The 24,036-nt window shown below is 48.1% G+C and overlaps 1 protein-coding gene across 1 annotated transcript in view; it reads left to right on the plus strand.

The window, feature by feature from the left end:
* ALDH8A1 (aldehyde dehydrogenase 8 family member A1) overlaps window positions 1-23,725 on the plus strand; it is a 48,742-nt gene extending 25,017 nt beyond the window's left edge. The window contains exons 5-7 of the mRNA XM_075338258.1: window positions 5,305-5,561; window positions 22,762-22,923; window positions 23,235-23,725. Coding sequence (XP_075194373.1) covers window positions 5,305-5,561; window positions 22,762-22,923; window positions 23,235-23,687 — 872 coding nt within the window. The 3' untranslated portion in view covers window positions 23,688-23,725. The remainder of the gene's footprint in view (window positions 1-5,304; window positions 5,562-22,761; window positions 22,924-23,234) is intronic.
* Window positions 23,726-24,036: the final 311 nt, after the last annotated feature.

Genomic DNA, 24,036 nt, shown 5'->3' on the forward strand with positions numbered 1-24,036 from the left:
CCGCAGGTTTTCTTTTTCTTTAATCGTGCGGGCCAGGACCTCGGCCTTTCTCTTCTCCTGGGCCTCAATTTCCCGGCCCAGCTGGCTCTGCTGCCGCTCCCAATATCGGGCGTCTGCGTGCCCCTGGGGTGCGCGGGTCGGGCCCAGCCGGAGTTCCCTCGTGCCGACTACGATCGGCACCTTCTTTTGGGAACCCCACTGTGTCATGGCCTGCAGTGCTGCTCTGCAGCGACAACCCTGCACCGCCTCAGCCGAGGCTTGGGTGTGGGGAGCGGCCAGCTAAACCTTCCGGGCGGGCCGCTGGGTATCTGGCACCTCCATCTTGGCCAGGCGGACTGCCGGGGCCGGGACATCCTCTGGTGCGGTTGCTTCCTGGAGTAGTGAGGCCTCCTCGGGAACGGGCTTCCTCCGGGAACCCTCCTTCCACGGAAGCGGGACGGGTGTGGGCCGTGCATACGGTCGCCCGCGGGCTGGTTCTACGGGCGGGTCCTTCTGGGCAACTGGAATGGGCTCTGCCACCGGTGTCGGGGGCGGCAGACCAAGCGGGGAAGCGGCAGTGACTGATACGGGCAGCGGAGGGGGCAACAGTAGAATTGGGGGAAGACCGGGTGCCTCAGCCGCAGCGGCCGGTCCCTCAAGGACACAGAGGCATGGGTCGCTCGCCTTCTCCTCCAAATTCCCCCCATCTCGCGTGCCCGCATGGCTGCGGCTATCTCTCCCATCTCAGCCGCCCATTGCTCCATCAGGTACCTCACCTGGACCTGCAGCCGGCAGCACATGAGGGTTGTCCGGGCCTCCACCCACGCCGATGTTCCGGGCGCAGGCTCCGGGAATTCAGGGCTCTCAGATGGGGCAGACATGCTGTATGCTCGGGTTTCAGGAACAAGACGGGTAGCGGGGTCCTGGCGTCCCTGCCCTTTATCCATACGGTCACATGGCAAACAGTCCTCACCCGCCCCCCTTGGTCTTTTCCGAGCACTTCTCTAGCTTCTTTGCTCCGCTCCGCTCTCGGGGGGCGGGGCCTTGCTTTCGCGCCTTTTCTGCTCAGGGAAGACGGCTCGGGCGGGACCTCTTCACGCCAAAGATGGCAGATTCTCAAGTTTTTCAGCGGGACGCCGCTGACGGGGACTTCAAGGCACACTTCCACTGGTAAGTGGACTGGCTCAATCCTGTTCACAGACGCCAGAAGAGTCGATGTGTACCGCCCCGCGGGCTCGGCTGTGACCGCCGAGCCGCTTGGATCCGTGCTCGCACTGCGGGTGATGGCTCGAGCCTCTCACGGACTCGGGGGTCACGTCGCTCTGCAAGGGAGTTGGCACGTCACGCGGGGATGTGGGGTGTTTGGATTTGAGGTGATAGTTCGTGACGCCACCCACGGGTTGTGGTGATTGTGGACACCACCAACCGCCCCCTTAGAAACGAGTCAGTTCGCCGGCCACAGCGACGTCGTTAGGCAGGTAAGTTCGTGTGACAGGTACTAGCGATATTGTGCGCCACGGGCAGCAATTTGCCCGTGATGCACAAACAACGGGGGCGGGTGCTTACACGAGCGACATCGCTAGCAATTTTACTCCGTGGAAAGCAGCCTTTATCATCCACCCGGGGCCCACTCCGCTTGTTGTGAGCGACACCATCCTGGCTGCTTTAACACCTGCCCTGGAGTGGAATTCTGTAGCGGCGGCTACTACTGGCCGCATACCACAGTTGGCGTCATGACAAACTCTCCCCAATACCCCGCTTCCCCCACCATTAACTGTACGCCTCAGGGCAGCATTACCGGGCAAGGCCACCCTGTGACAACGCCTGACCCGACCCGAAATGGACCGGCGAAGAGTAGGTTAACCACCTGCCCTGTGGTGTGCTACATTAGCATTCGCATGACATATGAAATTCTAAATGAATGTCACTCATCCAACTTTTCTGGATAAAAATCGGAACAATATTTTTATATGCAGATGTGAGTGAACCCTTAGGCAAATAATCCAAAAATGGTTCTTCATCTATAGTGACAGGTAATTAAATGTATTCTGGAGAGAGTCTAATTGTTTCCATTCCTTGACCATATATAACTACAAAGCAAGCTGTTCACTTTAGTAAAAATATGATGGGGCACCTACTCGTATACATAAATGATATGTAGTCATCTGAAAATGATTCATGGTGGCAGATGTGGTGGGTATAGGTGATTATTCATGACATAATTTAGTGTTAGTATCAGTAAGTACTTTATTACTGAAAATTATTAATCATTTTTGTACAACTATTAGATGTTGATTAGGGGTTGACTTTACAGGATTTCAACATCCATGACCTATTTTTAAAGGAAACCTGTCAGGTTCCCTATGCCCTTCAACCCTGCAGCATTCAAATCCGTATGACAAAATTCCCTACCTAACCAGCATTGTACTATGCTATTCATTAACGCAAGGGTATGCGCCCACAAAGCAGTTTTGTTTCTCCACCGGACATCACACCCTCTGGCAGAAAAACGCATCAAAAAACGTATGCGTTTTGCTGCATTTACGCTGTGTTTTGGTGCATTTTTGCCTGCATTCTTGCCCTGTGTTTTTTTTTAACATTGTCAATGACAAAACGAAGGGAAAAACGCAGAAAAAAATGACATGCTGCTTTTTTTATTTTAGTGAATAACACTAGCCAGGGCTGGTAAGGCAGGGAATTTTGTCATACAGCTATGAATACTGCTGGGTTAGAGGGCATAGGGGACCTGATAGGTTCCCTTTATGGCTCCCATACACAATAGACTAAAGGGTACTTTACACGCTGTGACATCGCTAACGATATATCAGCGGCGTCACGTCGTTAGTGACGCACATCCGGCGCCGTTAGCGACATCTCAGCGTGTGACACCAAGGAGCGACGATCAACGATCGCAAAAGCGTCAAAAATCGCTGATCATTGACACGTCGCTCCTTTTCATAATATCGTTGGTGGTGCATGCAGCTGGTTGTTCGTCGTTCCTGCGGCATCACACATCGCTATGTGTGACACCGCAGAAACGACGAACATCTCCTTACCTGCGTCCACCGGCAATGAGGAAGGAAGGAGGTGGGCGGCATGTTCCGGCCGCTCCCCTCCGCCCCTCCTCTGCTATTGGGCAGCCGCTTAGTGACGCCGCAGTGACGTCGCTATGACGCCGAACGCACCTCTCCCTTGAAGGAGGGATTGTTCGGCGGTCAAAGCGACGTCGCTGAAAAGGTATGTGCATGTGAAGCTGCCGTAGCGATAATGTTTGCTACGGCAACGATCACCAAATGTCACACGAACGACGGGGGCGGGTGCTATCGCGCACGACATCGCTAGCTATCGCTAGCGATGTCGCAGTGTGTAAAGCACCCTTAACACTGGCAGGATTAGCTAACAGTCTTAAGGCCGCTTTACATGCAACGACATCGCTAACGAGATATCGTTGGGGTCACGAAATTCGTGATGCACATCCGGCCTCGTTAGCGACGTCGTTGCTTGTGACACTTACGAGGGACCGCTAACGATCCCAAATACTCACCAAATCGTTGATCGTTGACACGTCATTCATTTTCAAAATATCAGTGCTCGTTCTGGACGCAGGTTGTTCGTCGTTCCTGAGGCAGCACACATCGCTACATGTGACACCACGGGAACGACGAACAACAGCGTTCCTGTGTCCTCCGGCAACGAGGTGAGAATGACGTGAAAGCGGCTGCTCTCCGCCACTCCGCTTCTATTGGTAGCCCGCTAATTGACGTTGATGTGATGCCACACGAACAGCCCCCTTAAAAAAGAGGTTGTTCGCTGCCCACAGCGACGTCGCTAGGAAGGTAGGTCCGTTTGACGTGTCCTAGCGATATTGTTCGCCACGGGCAGCGATTTGCATGTGACGCACAAACGACAGGGGTGGGTGCGATCGCTAGCGACATTGCTAGCGATGTCGCAGCGTGTAAAGTGGCCTTAAGGCCTCTTTCACACGTCAGGGAAAAACACACGTTTTTCACTGACGTGATAAAGGTGCATATGCCCATCCGTGTGCACATGATTTTGGCACACGTGTGATCTCCAGGTGTTATCCGTGATAATACATAGAGATCAGGCACTTATACTCACCTGTCCATGCCGGTCTCTCCGTGGTGCTGAAGTCTGCCGTGATGCTGTCGATGCTGTGTCCCACCACTGTCTCCCCTCTGCAGCTACTTCCGGGTCGCCTTTGCAGTGCATATGTATAAGCATAATTAGCCGGCCTGGAAGCAGAAATAGCAGCGGCTGAAGACAGTGTCAAACGGGTGTGGAGTGTGGAGACGGGTGAGTTTTAAAAGCTTTTTATTTCAAATGTACGTGATTTTTCTGGTACGTGTTTCATGGATCACACCATTGTATAGTCTGTGGGACATCAGTGATGCCAGAAAAAAATGGACTTGTCTCTGTCTCTCTAAGCCTCTCTGAAGGGTCTTTCTCATAGAGAACAAGGGAACGCTCTGCCAGCTGAGCACTCCACTGTATGGGAAAGTTGGGAGACTGTTAGACTACGAGCATTTTTGGCAAGTGGTCCTAGACTGATGGCTTTAGAGGAACGGTCAGTATAGTGACTTCCTATGTGCCTCAGTAGCGAGCGTTGCGTTTGAAATAGGTTCTAAAGAATAAAGTTGATGTTAAAAAAAAAAAAAAAAAAAAAAAAAGGTGTTTGGATCAAGTTATGGTGCAGGGGTGCCTTTGGCCCTGCGGCCTGTGTTGGGTCAGTGTGTCTCCTCCCGTTTTGCTCTCCTGCCCCCCCCCCGTTAATGTTATTAGGTGGTAGGGGTCAGGGGTTTATAAGTTCCTTCCCCACGGCTGTCGGCCTCTTACCGGCATCAACTGTTTGAAGCTCCCCGATCACCCTTCCCTTTTATTTTGTTCAGTGATGTTTTGTGATATTGTTATAAGTCACAGCTGGTGGTAAAGTGAAACGATTTTGAGACCAAGGATGTACATGCCCTCCAGGAGCTGGAGGGGCAAACCGTCTCGGGTTTAAAAAATAAGGTTTTTGAGTTATGAGAGAAGTTTTAAAGAAGTTGAGAAAGGTTACTAAAGCTGTGGCCGACCCCGTCCACTAAAAGATATTCAGTGTGGTGTTTTTATTCGCGCCTGGGGCATGGGTGGTTGGGAGGTGTGGTTGGTATGCCATCAGTCTAAGCTGTCAGTAGAGCGACTGTTCATCCAACAGCTAATGGTTGTGTATAATGGGCTTTAGAATAGACCATCAATGGTTAATGAGAGGGGTTCAAAGTGCACAATCAGTGATTACATTACATTTAATATTTTATCTTCTTATTAAAGGAATCCCACCAGGAGTTGTTAATATAGTGTTTGGAACAGGCCCAAGAGCAGGGGAGGCTCTGGTCTGTCACCCTGACGTACCCATTATCTCCTTTACTGGGAGTACTGTGACTGCTCAGCGCATAATAGAAAAGAGCGCCCCCTTCTGCAAAAAGCTGTCATTAGAACTTGGAGGAAAGAACCCAGCTATTGTTTTTGAGGATGCAAACTTAGAAGAATGCGTTGCTACTACCGTGAGGTCAAGTTTCTCTAATCAGGTAAGTGATATGTACAGTCATATGATAAAGTTTGGGCACCCCTATTAATGTTAACCTTTTTTCTTTATAACACTTTGGGTTTTTGCAACAGCTATTTCAGTTTCATCTATCTAATAACTGATGGACTCGGTAATATTTCTGGATTGAAATGAGGTTTATTGTACTAACAGAAAATGTGCAATCCGCATTTAAACAAAATTTTACCGGTGCAAAAGTATGGGCACCCTTATCAATTTCTTGATTTGAACACTCCTAACTACTTTTTACTGACTTACTAAAGCACTAAATTGGTTTTGTAACCTCATTGAGCTTGAACTTCATAGGCAGGTGTATCCAATCATGAGAAAAGGTATTTAAGGTGGCCACTTGCAAGTTGTTCTCCTATTTGAATCTCCTATGAAGAGTGGCATCATGGGCTCCTCAAAACAACTATCAAATGATCTGAAAACAAAGATTATTCAACATAGTTGTTCAGGGGAAGGATACAAAAAGTTGTCTCAGAGATTTAAACTGTCAGTTTCTACTGTGAGGAACATATTAAGGAAATGGAAGAACACAGGTACAGTTCTTGTTAAGCCCAGAAGTGGCAGGCCAAGAAAAGTATCAGAAAGGCAGAGAAAAAGAATGGTGAGAACAGTCAAGGACAATCCACAGACCACCTCCAAAGATCTGCAGCATCATCTTGCTGCAGATGGTGTCAATGTACATCGGTCAACAATACAGCGCACGTTGCACAAGGAGAAGCTGTATGGGAGAGTGATGCGAAAGAAGCTGTTTCTGCAAGCACGCCACAAACAGAGTCGCCTGAGGTATGCAAAAGCACATTTGGACAAGCCAGTTACAGTTTGGAAGAAGGTCCTGTGGACTGATGAAACAAAGATTGAGTTGTTTGGTCATACAAAAAGGCGTTATGCATGGAGGCAAAAAAACACGGTATTCCAAGAAAAGCACTTGCTACCCACAGTAAAATTTAGTGGAGGTTCCATCATGCTTTGGGGCTGTGTGGCCAATGCCGGCACTGGGAATCTTATTAAAGTTGAGGGTCGCATGGATTCAACTCAATATCAGCAGATTCTTGACAACAATGTGCAAGAATCAGTGACGAAGTTGAAGTTACGCAGGGGATGGATATTTCAGCAAGACAATGATCCAAAACACCGCTCCAAATCTACTCAGGCATTCATGCAGAGGAACAATTACAATGTTCTGGAATGGCCATCCCAGTCCCCAGACCTGAATATCATTGAAAATCTGTGGGATGATTTGAAGCGTGCTGTCCATGCTCGGCGACCATCAAACTTAACTGAACTGGAATTGTTTTGTAAACCGGAAAGGTCAAATATACCTTCATCCAGGAAGTCATTAAAAGCTACAGGAAGCGGCTAGAGGCTGTTATTTTTGCAAAAGGAGGATCTACAAAATATTAATGTCACTTTTATGTTGAGGTGCCCATACTTTTGCATCGGTCAAATTTTGTTTAAATGCGGATTGCACATTTTCTGTTAGTACAATAAACCTCATTTCAATCAAGAAATATTATGGAGTCCATCAGTTATTAGATATATGAAATAGAAATAGCTGTTGCAAAAACCCCAATTGTTATAAAGAAAAAAGGTTAACATTAATAGGGGTGCCCAAACTTTTTCATATGACTGTATATAAATGAAAGCCCTCATCTCTATGTTGATATATTTAAATTAACAATATTTGTCTGAACAATATAATGTTTTAACAGTTTTCATTGCATTGATTGAGAGCATTACCGCAGTATAATATGGAGAGAACTTTGTGGATTATATTCCTCCTCATCGATCAATAGATGAAAAAAAAATAGAAATGCAGTACCAAGAATGGTCACCAGATGGCAGAAATTCATCATTTTGGAATGTGATGAGTTCATCTCCTTGAATGTACTACTTTTCATATTCATTCAGGAAACTTGTGCAGGACTACCTCCAGAATAAGTCAATGGACTGCTACTGTAGTGTTTACACAATGATTCATGGTGGAAGAAAAACGTGTGTGTCTTTAGACACTTAGCTGTACATATTTTCCTGAGTTACTTATAGTAATGAGCGAGCACTACCATTATCAGATGCTCGGTACTAGTGATGAGCTTACCTATGGATGTTCGGGTTCGCCAAACCAGCATGGACTAAAAAAAAAAATCAGATATGGCAGCCAAATTTGACTCCGAACTTGACTCTGTACAATGAACCCCATACAAATCAATGGGGACGAGAAGTTCTGAGCTGTAAAATGGCCGTTGTAAGTGCTAGGGGGCCAATGGAAGTTAAATGGTAGTAGGAATAGAATATTTATACATACCGTGTTTCCGTAGGATCACAGACTCTCTTCCGGGCCCGCTTATTAAGCTTCATGAATATTCACTGCTACCCCCACCCACCCTCTATGCCACTGTCTGTGATTGGTTGCATACTGCTATACATGCACCCCACCCTGTGTCTGCATCTGTGATTGGTTTTAGGCAGTTTGCTATATGATAGTGTAAAAGGAAATAAATAAATAAATAATAACAATATGACATAGGCTCCCACCTTATTTTGATAGCCAGTGCAGGTAAAATAACAGTACAGGCTGCAGCCTAGTCTCCTTCTCCCCTGGGAGCTCCAACTCCCAGCTTCCTCAGAGCTCCTCACAGCTCAAGGGCTACCATTGCTCTGACTTGACACCTCCCACCTCCCTGCCTGACCCCTAGGTGGGCGGCCCTATTCCTGCTTAAGCAGCCCACTGGTGTGCCTGACAGGTGTGGTGCAAGGTGTATCTATTTGTGAATGCGGGTGGAGGCAGTACTGCAGGTTAGGTTCAGAACCATGGGGGGTTGAATCCTGGACTAAGAGAAAGAGCGTGCAGAACCCTGTGACGACCTGAATAGTCCATGGCGTCACAATAGCAATTCGTACGCATTTCAGGCAGGTGCCCTTGCTCACTGAATATACCCAAACATAGATGAACACACTTTTAAAACCAAAGAAAATGCCCTAGCCAAAATTTCATAACCCATTAATCACATATTATATGCATGAAAACCCCACAACTGGACAGTGCAAACCAGAATATATAGCAAATACTCACAATCATACAAAAGGTAGAAAATCTATAATCCAGAAACATTAAACAGTTTTAAATTCAGAAAAACATGGTAATAATCATCAATTCTTATAGTGTAATATTATGAAAAATACAATAAATATGAAATATTTTTCGCAATAAGATAATATCCATGGGAAAACTGGAACAATGACTTATTAATTCTCATAAATACAATTTCATTATTAAAAAATACCGATGTACCTATAGAACTGTTCCAACATGTCATATATTATTAGATATCAAATAACTAATAAACAGAACATCCCGTGAGTATAATCATCCCAAGTTTTTTTTTTTATTTTTTTTTTTATTGCTTCTGTCAGAATCAGCATTTTCTCTAAAGAATTATTCAGGTTGTTTTTGATCATTGAGAGCAGTAAATGGCAGATTGTGAATCTCATGGAAACTGCATCAGTATCTTCATCAGTTCAGATTAAATACATAGCAGTGTAAATACCAATTTATACCACCAGATGGTGCTACTCCACAAAGCATCAAACTACAGTATACAGTACTCTGCGAAACATTATGGTAGAGATAGATTTGGGGATTTGCTCATGATGGATGTGCTAGGCTGAACACATTTAAATGGTTATTGCTTTTCTCCAAACGTTCCACAAATCAATAGTACAGCCAAATATAAGAAGCACACCATACACTCTGGAAAATAGCTCATTTTAGTCTAGGTCAAAGCAATGTGGACCTCTAGCACAATTAGGTGTCAGGTAACCCCTCCTAATCCTTGTTGTTACTTTCACTTCTCTCTGTGTGCTACATAGAAAGAAGAGCAGGAATCCATCTTTGTGTTTTGTGTATAGGAAACTTTGTAGAAGCTGGTTTCCACCCACCAGCTCAGAGACAGATGAAAACTGGAGATAGAGTCTGCAAAAATGAAATCTGTTGAGAAATGCAGGATATAAGTAATGATGGGCAGACCTGCAAATACCTGGGCTCAGCGGGTCCAACCGGGTTTAAAAAAAAACCCGGTTCAAGCTCGGAATTAATCTCGGATATCTGGCAAGACGCCGGTCCCCATATAAATCTATGGGGACCCAAATTATGAGCTTTAAAGTAGTGGTAGAATGGATAGGGGGATTAGGGCAGGTGTGGTATACTTACCAGTCTCCCACGCGGCTGTAACGCTACTTCCAAGGCCGCATATGCACTGCTTTCCCCATCCACCGGCAGCCCCTGTGTCTGTAATTGTTTGCAATCAGACCGCGTCCCACCCTGTGTGAGAGCGTGTTGACTGCTTGCAATCACAAAGGCTGTCTGTGTCCCTATCGTGGTGTAAAAATAAATAAAAAATTGGCAAAAGGTTCCCCCTGTTACGAACCGGCGCCGCCATAGCCGCAAGAAGCTTGCTGCGGTTCCTGGTGCGCCCAGGCGCCGGCTGCCGTTCTTGGCCGTGCCTCGGGTCGTCCAGTTGGCTGTTCCTTCCACCACGTCTAAGTGTGGAGAGGCGGCTAGTGCGCATGCGTGCGCCGATTTACCCCAGCCAGAGTTTAAGCCCAGTGTTTTGCCTAGTGAGCATGCTCAGCCTGATTGTGTTATGTCTGAGACTAAGTCCTCAGTTCAGGCTACTGAGCATGCTCCCACAATTAACCCTAACAGCCTCTTTGCACAGGTACTTGGACTTCGTGCTGTGTCTAAGTGCTGGGATGTGCCTACTGAGCATGCTCAAACTGATAGTCTGCTTTCTGAGCCTGTTGCTTAGGCTACTGGGCATGCTCAGGCACTTGGTGCACCAGAGGCTAGGTCCGGTAAGGACCTCACTGAGCATGTCCGTGAGGTGGCAGGCCCTGATAGGGCAGAGGGTGTCAGGTGTCCTGATGACGTGGCAACTCTGGACTGGCTCGCAGAGGCCCGCCCCTATGATCTGGCACCTCAGTATTGGTCGTCAGACGATGACTGGTGAAGTTTTTGGGGCATGGCTGCCATGAGGTCATCAATGACGTGGCGGTTCCGGATAGGTCGCATGTGACGTCACTGATGACATGGCACTCTGCTATTGGACCTTGGTGGTTCCACCCTGGGTTTGGGGCGGACCCAGGTTATAAAAGGGGCTGGAGACAACATGGAGGGGCGCAGTCTTCACTTTTGCTCAGTCAGAGCACACTTCCATGTTAGAGCCTCATTGCGGCATAAGCCTATGTTGGGAAGCGGTAGGTAGGGTTAGGCGAACGGTGCCTGTCACGCCAAGATTCGTGGCTCGGCACATCAGGGTCAGGCGCCGTTCTTCCCTCCTGCTGTTCCAGTCTTGCTATAGCAGCCCAGTGGCGTTAACTGGGCTGCGGCTGCTGTGCTTCCTGTCCGATTGTGCCCCCTATGCACACGGACAACGCACCTGCTGCGCCACCTGTCCGATTGTGCCTCCTACGCACACGGACAACGCACCTGCTGCGCCACCTGTCCAATTGTGCCCCCTACGCACACGGACAACGCACCTGCTGCGCCACCTGTCCGGTTGTGCCCCCTACGCGCACGGACAGCGTACCCCAGGACCCCTGTGGAGTTAACAGGGTGTTCCTTATCCTCCTCGGCTTCCCGGTCAACGCTACTGGTGTACTCATCTGGCCTGACGTGTCCTACACACACGTGGCCAGTCGAGAGGTGGCCAGAAACGCTAATCGGAGGACCGCTCGGCCTGACGTGTCCTACACACGTGGCCGACAGGGCGCTTTCGTAGCGGTCTTTCGGTCAACGCTACCTGGTTACCACCCGGCCTGATGTGTTTCCTGCACACGTGGTTGGTGTAGCGCTAGGTGCACCAAAACGCTAATCGGGTTGTCGTCCAGTCTGACGTGTCCCAACACACGTGACCGGTTCCCAGAGTTCCTGGGTTATCTCAGAGCCATCCAGCTCTATAGTCTCCGCCTAACCCTCAGGTGCCAGCAGCTCCTTTGTAATCTGGAGCACGGTGGGCCCCGACTGGCGATTAGGATATATACCCCCTGGTCCTAATCTGCCGGTCCCCCCGTAACACCCCCCTTGTTATTATACTCAGCACAGATAGATCATGCGGTTACAGGCTGCAGCCCCCAGCCATGTGTTTATCTTGGCTGAGGATCAAAATAAGAGGGACCCCATGCTGCTTTTTTTTAACCCCTTCACCCCCGGGCAATTTTCCGTTTTTCCATTTTTTTCCCTCTCCTTCTTCCGAGAGCCGTAACTTTTTTATTTTTTGTGAATCTTGCCATATAAGGGCTTGTTTTTTGCAGGACGAGCTGTACTTTTAAATGAAACCATAAGTTTTACCTTATAGTGTACTAGAAAACAGTAAAAAAATTTCAAGTGTGGAAAACTGCAAAAAAACACAATAGTTTTTGGGATAATTTATTAAGCTTGTTCACTATATGACAAAACTGATTTCTTGGTGTGATGTCTCAGGTCGTTACGCGTTTGTAGACACCAAACATGTATAGCTTCAGTTTTATTTAAGGGGTTAAAAAAAATTCACAAGTTTGTCCAAAAAATGTGGTGCACTTTTTGCTCGATTTTCTGAAACCTGTAGCGTTTTCATTTTTTGGGATCTATGGCTCAGTGATAACTTATTTTTTGCGTCTCGAGCTGACGTTTTTAACCATATCATTTCTGCGCAGATGCTACATTTTAATCGCCTGTTATTGCATTTTGCGCAAAATTTGAGACTACTAAAAAATGTATTTTGGTATTTGGAATTTTTTTGCCAATACACCGTTTACCAATCAGATTAAATGATTTTATATTTTGATAGATCGGGCGTTTCTGAACGTGGCAATACCAAATATGTGTATATTTTTTATTTCTTTAACCCTTTAATTTTCAATGGGCCGAATGGAGGGTGATTTGAAATTTTGTTTTTTATTTTTTTTTATTTTATAAAACTTTTTTAACTTTTTTTTTTATTTTATTTGTCTCCTTAGGAGATTATAACAATCAGCAGTCTGATTGTTTTTCCATTTCTCCAGATCACAGCTACACAGCTGAGATCTGGAAAAAAGCTGCTTTACTCTCACACACGGCAGTCTGCCAGCAGTGAGAGAAAGTGACTCATGATAGCTACAGCAGTCATCACATGACCCTGTGCTACCATGGCAACCACCAGAAGTCATGTGATCACGTCACGTGACTTCCGATGGGACTGGGTAAGTTATGCTTAAGGCGGCCCACTATTACATCTCGCTGTTAGATTTTGACAGCAAGATGTAAGGGGTTAATAGGCGCAGGTGGAACGCGATTCCACTCGCGTCTGGCAGGCACATATGTCAGCTGTTGAAAATAGGTTAATATGTGCGCGGATCGCTGAGGACTGCCCACGGCAGGCAGCGTGCATTAACCTCACATGATCCATGATGTACCCAGTATGACATGTGTTGTGAAGAGGTTAAATTATTAAAATAAATTATTTTTAAAAAAGGTGTATAATCCCCCCAATTTTGATACCCAGCCATGATAAAGCTGACAGCTGGGGGCTGGTATTCTCAGGCTGGGGAGGACCATGGTTATCGGGCCCCACAGCCTAAAAAGCTTGCAACTGCCCAAAATTGTTGCATCCCTTAGATATGACAATCCAGGCACTTTACCTGGCTCATCCCGATTGCCCTGGTGCATTGGCAATCGGGGTAATAATGAGGTAATGATAGCTCACAGCTGCCACTAAGCCCTAGGTTAGTAATGGGGAGGGTCTATGCAACTCGCCCATGACTAATCTGTGAGTGCAAAGAAATAAACACAAACACTGAAAAAATCCTTTGTTTGAAATAAAATAAAAACCCATCCTCTTTCACCCCTTTCTTAACCCAAAACACCCAGTTCTGACGTAATCCACACAAGGTCCCATGATGATTCTGGCTCTGCTATATACATACTGAAGTCACAGCATGAGGGCACAGAACATGTCCGCATGCTCTGGCTTCAGGCAGAGACTGAGCCGCAGCGATGAACGGTGATGTTACTCAGTTTATTTGAGGTAACGGATGGAGGTTTCCACGGTACCCCAGCTTTGACCGCATTTACACTGACCTCAGGTGACCTAACTAAACTCAGTGGCCACACCTCAGAATTCACAGACCTGCATCTCCTGGCAGAAAACTGCATTTCTTTGTCGCTCCATTGGGAGACCCAGACAATTGGGTGTATAGGCTATGCCTCCGGAGGCCGCACAAAGTATTACACTTAAAAGTGTTAAGCCCCTCCCCTTCTGCCTATACACCCCCCGTGCTCCCACGGGCTCCTCAGTTTTTTGCTTTGTGCGAAGGAGGTCAGACACGCACGCACAGCTCCACAGATTGGTCAGCAGCAGCTGCTGACCATGTCGGATGGAAGAAAAGTGGGCCCATATAGAGCCCCCAGCATGCTCCCTTCTCACCCCACTCTTGTCGGTGGTGTTGTAAGGTTGAGGTATCCATTGCGGGTACGGAGGCTGGAGCCCACATGCTGTTTTTCCTTCCCCATCCCCCTTAGGGCTCTGGTGGAAGTGGGATCCTATCGGTCTCCAGGCACTGAGACCGCGCTTCATCCACAACTCCTGTGGAGCCTGCAGGATAGGAGCCGGGTATCGTTCAGGGACATGGCCCTGCTACTTGGAGGTACTCTGTATCCCGGTGGGGACCGTGCACAGCAACACTCCAGCTTTGCTGGGTGTGCTAGTGCACCGGGGACTACGGCGCTGACCGGGTTAATATGTGCCATTACACACTCAGCGTTGCTGAGTGTGTTTATGTATAGGGACTGCCGCACTGACCGCCGCGGCCATGGAAACACTGCGGCGCGGCTGGGACTTGTAGTGCGCCGGGGACTTTCACGCCGGCCGCGCTTTTACGGCGGCCGCGTTTATTACTAGAGTCCCCGGCTTTTTTGCGGCCTAGTTTCCTTTCCTCCCGCCCACAGCCCTGACAGGCAGGGGAAGGGCGGGACGCTGCACAGAATGAGCAGCACTGAGGGCTGGAGCATGCTTTGCATACTCCACCCCCCTCACTGTGCACAGTGCGGGCACCAGTTCCCGCACTTTCTGGGTCACGCCCACGGCTCCCTCCTCTCCTCAGGACGCCGGCAGCCATTCCTGTCAGCTCCTCGGACGCAGCAGAGGGGGACAAAGTCTGGGAGACCCAGGCAGGGACTCTGGTGGCCTCACAACCGCTTTAGGCGGGTGGTAAGCAGCACCTGTGGTGCTAGCCCCATTGTGCAGTAGTGTAACATTATATGTTTATGGTATATATGTTTTACACTGTATGGTGCACAGTTGATTTCTGGCTATATACCCTATTGTGTTACTCAGGGAAGATAATAGCATGGCGCCCACGAAAGGCAGGGGTGCCAAAACACAGGCTTATTATGTTGCCTGTGCCGCATGTACGACCCCGCTACCGGCAGGTTCCACTGACCCTCATTGTGTGCACTGTTCGGCCCCTGTGGCACTTACTCAGCCGGAGCCTCTGCTAAGAGGGGCCCAGGGGGAGCCACCTGCTAACACTGTTCAGGTAACGGGGACGGAGTTTGCAAAACTCTCTGAGACTATGGCTAAGATACTAGAAGCCTTGCAGTCCAGGCCGGTATCTCAGCACAGGGACTCCGTTGAATCTTTGTTCCCTGGCCCACCTCAGCTGGACCAACAATGTCCTCCCGGGGTATCTCATGGATCCCAGGCTGAGAGTTCTGACACAGACCCCAGCCCCAGACCGACTAAGCGAGCTCGCTTAGATTTTCCCTCGACATCATCATATTGTGCAGGGTCTCAGAGGGGGGAATCTCTGGTTGATGATGCGGAGACAGCTGATCAGGATTCTGATCCTGAGGCCGCTCTCAATCTTGATACTCCGGACGGGGACGCCATAGTGAACGACCTTATTGCGTCCATCAATCGTATGCTGGATATTTCTCCCTCAGCTCCTCCGGTGGAGGAGTCAGCTTCTCAGCAGGAGAAATTCCGTTTCAGGTTTCCCAAGCGTACACCGAGTATGTTTCTGGACCACTCTGATTTCAGAGAGGCAGTCCAGAATCACCATGCTTGTCCAGATAAGCGTTTTTCTAAGCGCCTTAAGGATACACGTTATCCTTTTCCCCCTGACGTGGTCAAAAGTTGGGCTCAGTGTCCCAAAGTGGATCCTCCAATCTCCAGACTGGCAGCTAGATCCATACTTGCAGTGGAAGATGGGGCTTCACTCAAAGATGCCACTGACAGGCAGATGGAGCTCTGGTTGAAATCCATCTATGAAGCTATCGGCGCTTCTTTTGCCCCAGCGTTCGCAGCCGTATGGGCGCTACAAGCTATCTCAGCAGGTCAAGTGCAAATTGACGCAGCCACACGCACGTCCGCGCCACAGGTGGCGTCCATAACCACTCAGACGTCGGCATTTGCGTCTTACGCTATTAATGCTGTCCTGGACTCTGCGAGCCGTACGGCGGTTGCAGCCGCCAATTCGGTGGTACTCCGCAGGGCCTTGTGGCTACGGGAATGGAAGGCAGATTCTGTTTCCAAAAAGCGCTTAACCAGTTTGCCAATTTCTGGCGACCGATTGTTTGGCGAGCGTTTGGATGAAATCATCAAACAATCCAAGGGAAAGGATACATCCTTACCCCAGCCCAAACCGAACATACCCCAACAGAGGAAGGGGCAGTCGAGGTTTCGGTCCTTTCGGGGCGCGGGCAGGTCCCAATTCTCCTCGTCCAAAAGGCCTCAGAAAGATCAAAGGAACTCTGACGCATGGCGGTCTAAGTCACGTCCTAAAAAGGCCACCGGAGGTGCCGCTACCAAAGCGGCTTCCTCATGACTTTCGGCCTCCTCACTCCGCATCTTCGGTCGGTGGCAGGCTCTCCCGCTTTTGCGACGCCTGGCTGCCACGGGTAAAAGACCGTTGGGTGAGAGACATTCTGTCTCACGGTTACAAGATAGAGTTCACCTCTCGTCCCCCGACTCGATTCTTCAGGTCATCCCCGCCTCCCGAGCGAGCCGAGGCTCTTCTGCAGGCGCTGGGCACTCTGAAGGCAGAAGGAGTGGTGGTCCCTGTTCCTCTTCAGCAACAGGGCCACGGTTTTTACTCCAACTTGTTTGTGGTCCCAAAGAAGGACGGGTCTTTCCGTCCTGTCCTGGACCTGAAACTCCTCAACAAACACGTAAAGACCAGGCGGTTCCGGATGGAATCCCTCCGCTCCGTCATCCCCTCAATGTCCCAAGGAGATTTCCTTGCATCGATCGATATCAAAGATGCTTATCTCCACGTACCGATTGCTCCAGAGCACCAGCGCTTCTTGCGCTTCGCCATAGAAAACGAACACCTGCAGTTCGTGGCACTGCCGTTCGGCCTGGCAACAGCCCCACGGGTTTTCACCAAGGTTATGGCTACTGTAGTAGCGGTCCTCCACTCTCAGGGTCACTCGGTGATCCCTTACTTGGACGATCTCCTGATCAAGGCACCCTCTCAAGAGGCATGCCAACACAGCCTCGACGCTACCCTGGAGACTCTCCAGAGTTTCGGGTGGATCATCAATTTTCCAAAGTCAAATCTGACACCGGCCCAATCGCTCACATACCTTGGCATGGAGTTTCATACCCTCTCAGCAATAGTGAAGCTTCCGCTGATCAAGCAGCGGTCACTACAGACAGGGGTACAATCTCTCCTTCAAGGCCAGTCACACCCCTTGAGGCGCCTCATGCACTTCCTGGGGAAGATGGTGGCAGCAATGGAGGCAGTTCCTTTCGCGCAGTTTCACCTGGGTCCTCTTCAATGGGACATCCTACGCAAATGGGACAGGAAGCCGACGTCCCTCGACAGGAACGTCTCCCTCTCTCAGGCGACCAAAGCTTCCCTTCGGTGGTGGCTTCTTCCCACTTCATTATCGAAGGGGAAATCCTTCCTACCCCCATCCTGGGAGGTGGTCACGACGGACGCGAGTCTGTCAGGGTGGGGAGCGGTTTTTCTCCACCACAGGGCTCAGGGTACGTGGACCCAGCAAGAGTCCTCGCTTCAGATCAATGTTCTGGAAATACGGGCAGTGTATCTTGCCCTGAAAGCGTTCCAGCAGTGGCTGGAAGGCAAGCAGATCAGAATTCAGTCGGACAATTCCACAGCGGTGGCATACATCAACCACCAAGGCGGCACACGCAGTCGGCAAGCCTTCCAGGAAGTCCGGCGGATTTTGATGTGGGTGGAAGCCACGGCCTCCACCATCTCTGCAGTTCACATTCCAGGCGTGGAAAACTGGGAAGCAGATTATCTCAGTCGCCAGGGCATGGACGCAGGGGAATGGTCCCTTCACCCGGACGTGTTTCAGGAGATCTGTTGCCGCTGGGGGGTGCCGGACGTCGACCTCATGGCATCCCGGCACAACAACAAGGCACCGACGTTCATGGCACGGTCTCAAGATCCCAGAGCTCTGGCGGCAGACGCCTTAGTTCAGGATTGGTCGCAGTTTCAGCTCCCTTATGTGTTTCCTCCGCTGGCACTGTTGCCCAGAGTGTTACGCAAGATCAGGGCCGACTGCCGCCGCGTCATCCTCGTCGCTCCAGACTGGCCGAGGCGGTCGTGGTACCCGGATCTGTGGCATCTCACGGTCGGCCAACCGTGGGCACTACCAGACCGACCAGACTTGCTATCTCAAGGGCCGTTTTTCCATCTGAATTCTGCGGCCCTCAACCTGACTGTGTGGCCATTGAGTCCTGGATCCTAGCGTCTTCAGGGTTATCTCAAGACGTCATTGCCACTATGAGACAGGCTAGGAAACCAACGTCCGCCAAGATCTACCACAGGACGTGGAAAATTTTCCTGTCGTGGTGCTCTGCTCAGGGTTTTTCTCCCTGGCCTTTTGCCTTGCCCACTTTTCTGTCCTTCCTTCAATCTGGACTGGAAAAGGGTTTGTCGCTCGGCTCCCTTAAGGGACAAGTCTCAGCGCTCTCTGTGTTTTTCCAGAAGCGCCTAGCCAGACTTCCACAGGTACGCACGTTCCTGCAGGGGGTTTGTCACATCGTTCCTCCTTACAAGCGGCCGTTAGAACCCTGGGATCTGAACAGGGTGCTGATGGTTCTTCAGAAACCACCATTCGAGCCAATGAGAGATATTTCTCTCTCACGCCTTTCGCAGAAAGTGGTTTTTCTAGTAGCAGTCACTTCACTTCGGAGAGTGTCTGAGCTAGCAGCGCTGTCATGCAAAGCTCCTTTCCTGGTTTTTCACCAGGACAAGGTGGTTCTGCGTCCGGTTCCGGAATTTCTCCCTAAGGTGGTATCCCCCTTTCATCTCAATCAGGATATCTCCTTACCTTCTTTTTGTCCTCATCCAGTTCACCAATGTGAAAAGGATTTGCACTTGTTAGATCTGGTGAGAGCACTCAGACTCTACATTTCTCGTACGGCGCCCCTGCGCCGCTCGGATGCACTCTTTGTCCTTGTCGCTGGCCAGCGTAAAGGGTCACAGGCTTCCAAATCAACCTTGGCTCGGTGGATCAAGGAGCCAATTCTCGAAGCCTACCGTTCTGCTGGGCTTCCGGTTCCCTCAGGGCTGAAGGCCCATTCTACCAGAGGCGTGGGCGCGTCCTGGGCTTTGAGGCACCAGGCTACGGCTCAGCAGGTGTGTCACGCGGCTACCTGGTCGAGCCTGCACACTTTCACGAAACACTATCAGGTGCATACCTATGCTTCGGCGGATGCCAGCCTAGGTAGACGAGTCCTTCAGGCAGCGGTTGCCCACCTGTAGGAAGAGGCCGTTTTACGGCTCTCTTACGAGGTATTATTTTACCCACCCAGGGACTGCTTTTGGACGTCCCAATTGTCTGGGTCTCCCAATGGAGCGACAAAGAAGAAGGGAATTTTGTTTACTTACCGTAAATTCCTTTTCTTCTAGCTCCAATTGGGAGACCCAGCGCCCGCCCCTGTTTTTTTGTGTACACATGTTGTTCATGTTGAATGGTTTCAGTTCTCCGATATTCCTTCGGATTGAAGTTACTTTAAACCAGTTTATAATTCTTTTTCCTCCTTCTTGCTTTTGCACCAAACTGAGGAGCCCGTGGGAGCACGGGGGGTGTATAGGCAGAAGGGGAGGGGCTTAACACTTTTAAGTGTAATACTTTGTGCGGCCTACGGAGGCATAGCCTATACACCCAATTGTCTGGGTCTCCCAATTGGAGCTAGAAGAAAAGGAATTTACGGTAAGTAAACAACATTCCCTTCTTTTTTGCCAAGAGATGCAGCTTTGGTGCTGAAATTTATACACCATATTCCTGCACCAAATCTGCATCTCCTAGCATAAAAACATCGCATCAAAATCATATGCATTGTAATGTGGCTTTGATGCTTTTTTGCCAGGAGATGTTGAATTGGTGGAGACATATGCTGTATGTTTCAGCATCAAATCTGCATCTCCTGGCAAAAAAATGCACGAAAACGGTTTTGACGCCGCTTCGGTTTGGTTTTCTGCCAGTAGATGCAAATTGGTGCAGAAATCTGGTGAGATATTTCAGCATGAAATTTGCATTTCGTTGCAGAAAACCTGAACTGAAACAGCATCAAAACTGTTTTTGTTTGCCAAAAGATGCTGATTTGATGCGGAAATTTATACACCATATTCCTGCACCAAATCTGCATCTCCTGGCAAAAATATCGCATCACTATTACATCAAAACCTCATTGTGTTTGATGCGCTTTCATTGCAGAAGATGCAGCTTAGGTGCAGGAGTATGGTGTATAAATTTCAGCACCAAATCTGCATCTCTCGGTAAAAAAAAATATGAGGTCGGGTTACCTGCGGTCATAGGTGGGTTACTGTGGGAACCTTCAGCTATGTTCACAGATAAACTAAGTGATATTACTGCTCATTGCTACAACTCATTTTCTGACTGAAACCCATAAAGTGTGGACATGCTCTGTGCTTGCGTGCTGTGCCTTCAGTATTTATGTAGCAGAGTTAGAATCGTGGTGGGACCTCATGTGGATTACGTCGGGCCTGGATGTTTCGGGTTACTAAAAGGGTGAAATAGGGTGTTTTTTTTGGATTTTATTTTAAATTTAGGATTTTTTCTGTGTTTTGTGTTTTATTTCTTTTCACTTACAGATTAGTAATGGTAGGGTCTAATAGACGCCTCTCATTTCTAATCTAGGGCTTAATGGCAGCTGTGAGCTGTCATTAGCTCCTTATTATCCTGATTGCCATCTCACCAGGGCAATCAGGATGAGCACGGTAATGTGCCAAGTTTGTCACATCTAATGGAAGCGACAATTCTAGGCGGCTGCAGGCTGCTATTTTTAGGCTGTGGGGCCCAATAACCATGGGCTTCCCCAGCCTGAAAATAGCAGCCCCCAAGTGTTGGCTTTATAATGGATGGGTATCAAAATTGGACCACACGCCGTTTTTTTAAATTATTTATTTAAATAATTAACAAAAAAACCAAACAAACGCATGAGGTCCCAGTTATTTTGATACCCAGCAAAGATTAGCACACAACTGGGGGTTGCAGCCTGTATCCATATGCTTTATCTGTGCTGGATAATGGATCGTAATATGGGGGACCCTATGCCAACTTTTTAATTTATTTATTTATTTTTACACCAATATAGACCTGCAAACTGCGTGTGTGATTGCGGTCTGATTGCAACCAGTTACAGACATCGGGACTACTAGTGGGTGGGGGAAGCAGTGCATATGCAAGAGGTTAATGAGCGGCCCCGTAAGCAGTATGAGCAGCTCCAGAAGTGATGTTACAGCTGCATGGGAGACTGGTATCCCTGTTTCCTTTCTTTTTCCTCTTTTTTTGTAAGTTACTGGAGTTGCTAGATCCGGATAGTTACACGGACAGTTCCCTGAGAACTCCAGTCCAGGCACGGGTACAGCTACTGTACATTATGGAACGCCACACCATAATCCTAGAAGCAGGACTGTTGTGATGTTTTCACTAGAAGGCCTCTTCATGGCATTGCCTAAGTGGTCTCTAGATGGAGACCAGAGACTGGAATGGAAAAATAGAGTCTGGAATGGATGTCTATACCCTTCAGAGAACAGATCTGCTTTTGACTTGGATGCAATGATAGCCGGAGATTGGTCTTTATATTGCATGGGTAATGCTATGAAAAGCTCTTCTCAAGAGAAGGTCACTTCAGTCCTACTTCCTAGATTATGGGGTGAGGTGGCATAATGTACACTAGCCGGACCCTTTCATTTTTTATTCCAGGTACACTAAAGGCTGCTTTACACGCTGCGACATCGCTAGCGATTGCACTCGCCCCTGTCGTTTGTGCATCACGGGCAAATCGCTGCCCGTGGCGGTCAAAATCGTGAGTGCGCCTCACACGTACTTACCTGCCTAACGACATCGCTGTGGCTAGCAAACAACCTCTTTTTTAAGGGGGCGGTTCGTGCGGCGTCACAGCGACATCACACAGCAGACAAGCAATAGAAGCGGAGGTGTGGAGAGCAGCCGCATGAAGGTCACTCCCACCTCGTTGCTAGAGGACGCAGGTACGCTTTTGTTCATCGTTCTTGGGGTGTCACACGACGCGATGTGTGCTGCCTCAGGAACAACGAACAACCTGCGTCCCAGAAGATCAACGACATTTTGAAAATGAACGACGTGTCAACTATCAACGATGTGGTGAGTATTTTGGATCGTTAACGGGCGCTTGTACGTGTCACACGCAACGACGTGGCTAACGAGGCCGGATATGCGTCACGAATTCTGTGACCCCAGCGACATCTCGTTAGCGATGTTGTTGCGTGTAATGGGGCCTTAACAGTTTGGTGTTATATTGAGTTGGCTGTGGAACCAGTGATGTATACATTTATTCAAAGTGCCCCAGGAGCCGCTTTCCAAGAAGGCCAGGCCGGCTGTTGCATGGCAGAACATTCCTCCGACAACCATTAATAACCTAGTTGATAGGATGGGAAGTCATGTAAGTGTGTGTATCACTGCCTATGGAGCTCATACTCGATTAAATCAAGATGTTTAGAAAATTTCCTTTCCATTTTTTTATTTTGTGTATATATATATATATATATATATATATATACATATGTATAAGTATATATGTATATATATATATATATATATATATATATATCAGTAACCTGTTTATCATCAAGAGCTATCCTGAGCTCTTGATGATATATATTTATATGTTTCGCAGGGGGAGATTTGTCTTTGCACAAGCAGAATTTATGTTCAGCGCTCAATTTATGAAGAATTTCTGCAGAGGTTTGTGGAATCTACAAGAAAATGGAAGGTGTCTGTCCCCTCTGATCCCACAGCCAGTATGGGAGCTTTGATTAGTGAAGTACATTTAGCAAAGGTAATTTTATATTAATTTATAGTGTTTTTCATCTATAGAATATGCATGCTTTCTGACGCTGTAATAGACATTTTAGGAATTTCAATTGTCCATTTTCTTTTTAAAAGATCCCACTAACCTTGTTACATCTATAATACTGGTGCATATGTAGCATTAGGGCTTTTGGCACTTTCGGGCTCCATGACCCAAATACAAATATTGCACCTGCACCTTACATAGTTACATCCCTAAATATTAACCTGTCTTAGGATCCATACTTCTTTATTGCCATCTTACAAAACTAAAGACTACACTACATGATCTTTCTCCAGGTGAGGAGCTATGTAAAGAAGGCTTTGGCAGAAGGCGCTAGAGTTAACTGTGGGGAATCTGTGGATACCCTAAACATCCCACCAAATAACCAGGGTGGTTATTTCATGTTGCCTACGGTTATCACTGGATTGAAAGAAGAGTCCTGCTGCATGCAAGAAGAGATTTTTGGCCCTGTGACATGTGTGGTTCCATTTGATACAGAAGAGGAAGTGATTGAAAAAGCTAATGGCGTCAAATATGGCCTAGCTGCAACTGTTTGGACAAGAGATGTGGGTCGCACTCATCGTGTTTCCAAGAGACTACAGGCAGGTCTGGTATGGACCAACTGCTGGTTAGTGAGGGACCTTAATCTACCATTTGGTGGTATGAAGGCATCAGGCCTGGGTAGAGAAGGGGCAAAGGATTCATATGAGTTCTTCACCGAAGTAAAAACTGTTACAATAAAACACTGATTTATCAATTTTATCTATGTCATAGCAATCAAGAATTAAAAAGCTTTGAATAATTCATGTGTTTTATTAATTATTTACCATACACTGAACAGCCATAACATTATAATTACCAGCCAACTTTTGTATATGTACATTTTATGCTACCAAAACAGCTTTAAAACATTGTGGCCTTTGAAGATGTGCTGAGCTGTTTGTCACCAAGACTTTAGCAGTAGATAGTTTAAGACATATAAGTTGTGGGGTGCGGTACATGTCAAAGTAGAATATCCAGATCCGCATCCACACCCCAAGTAGAGTAATGCCCAGAGCACAATACTGTTATATCGCGTGCATTGCTGCACAGATTACA

The sequence above is a fragment of the Anomaloglossus baeobatrachus genome, chromosome 3 (genome assembly GCF_048569485.1).
Source record: "Anomaloglossus baeobatrachus isolate aAnoBae1 chromosome 3, aAnoBae1.hap1, whole genome shotgun sequence".
In the NCBI taxonomy this organism is placed as follows: Eukaryota; Metazoa; Chordata; class Amphibia; order Anura; family Aromobatidae; genus Anomaloglossus; species Anomaloglossus baeobatrachus.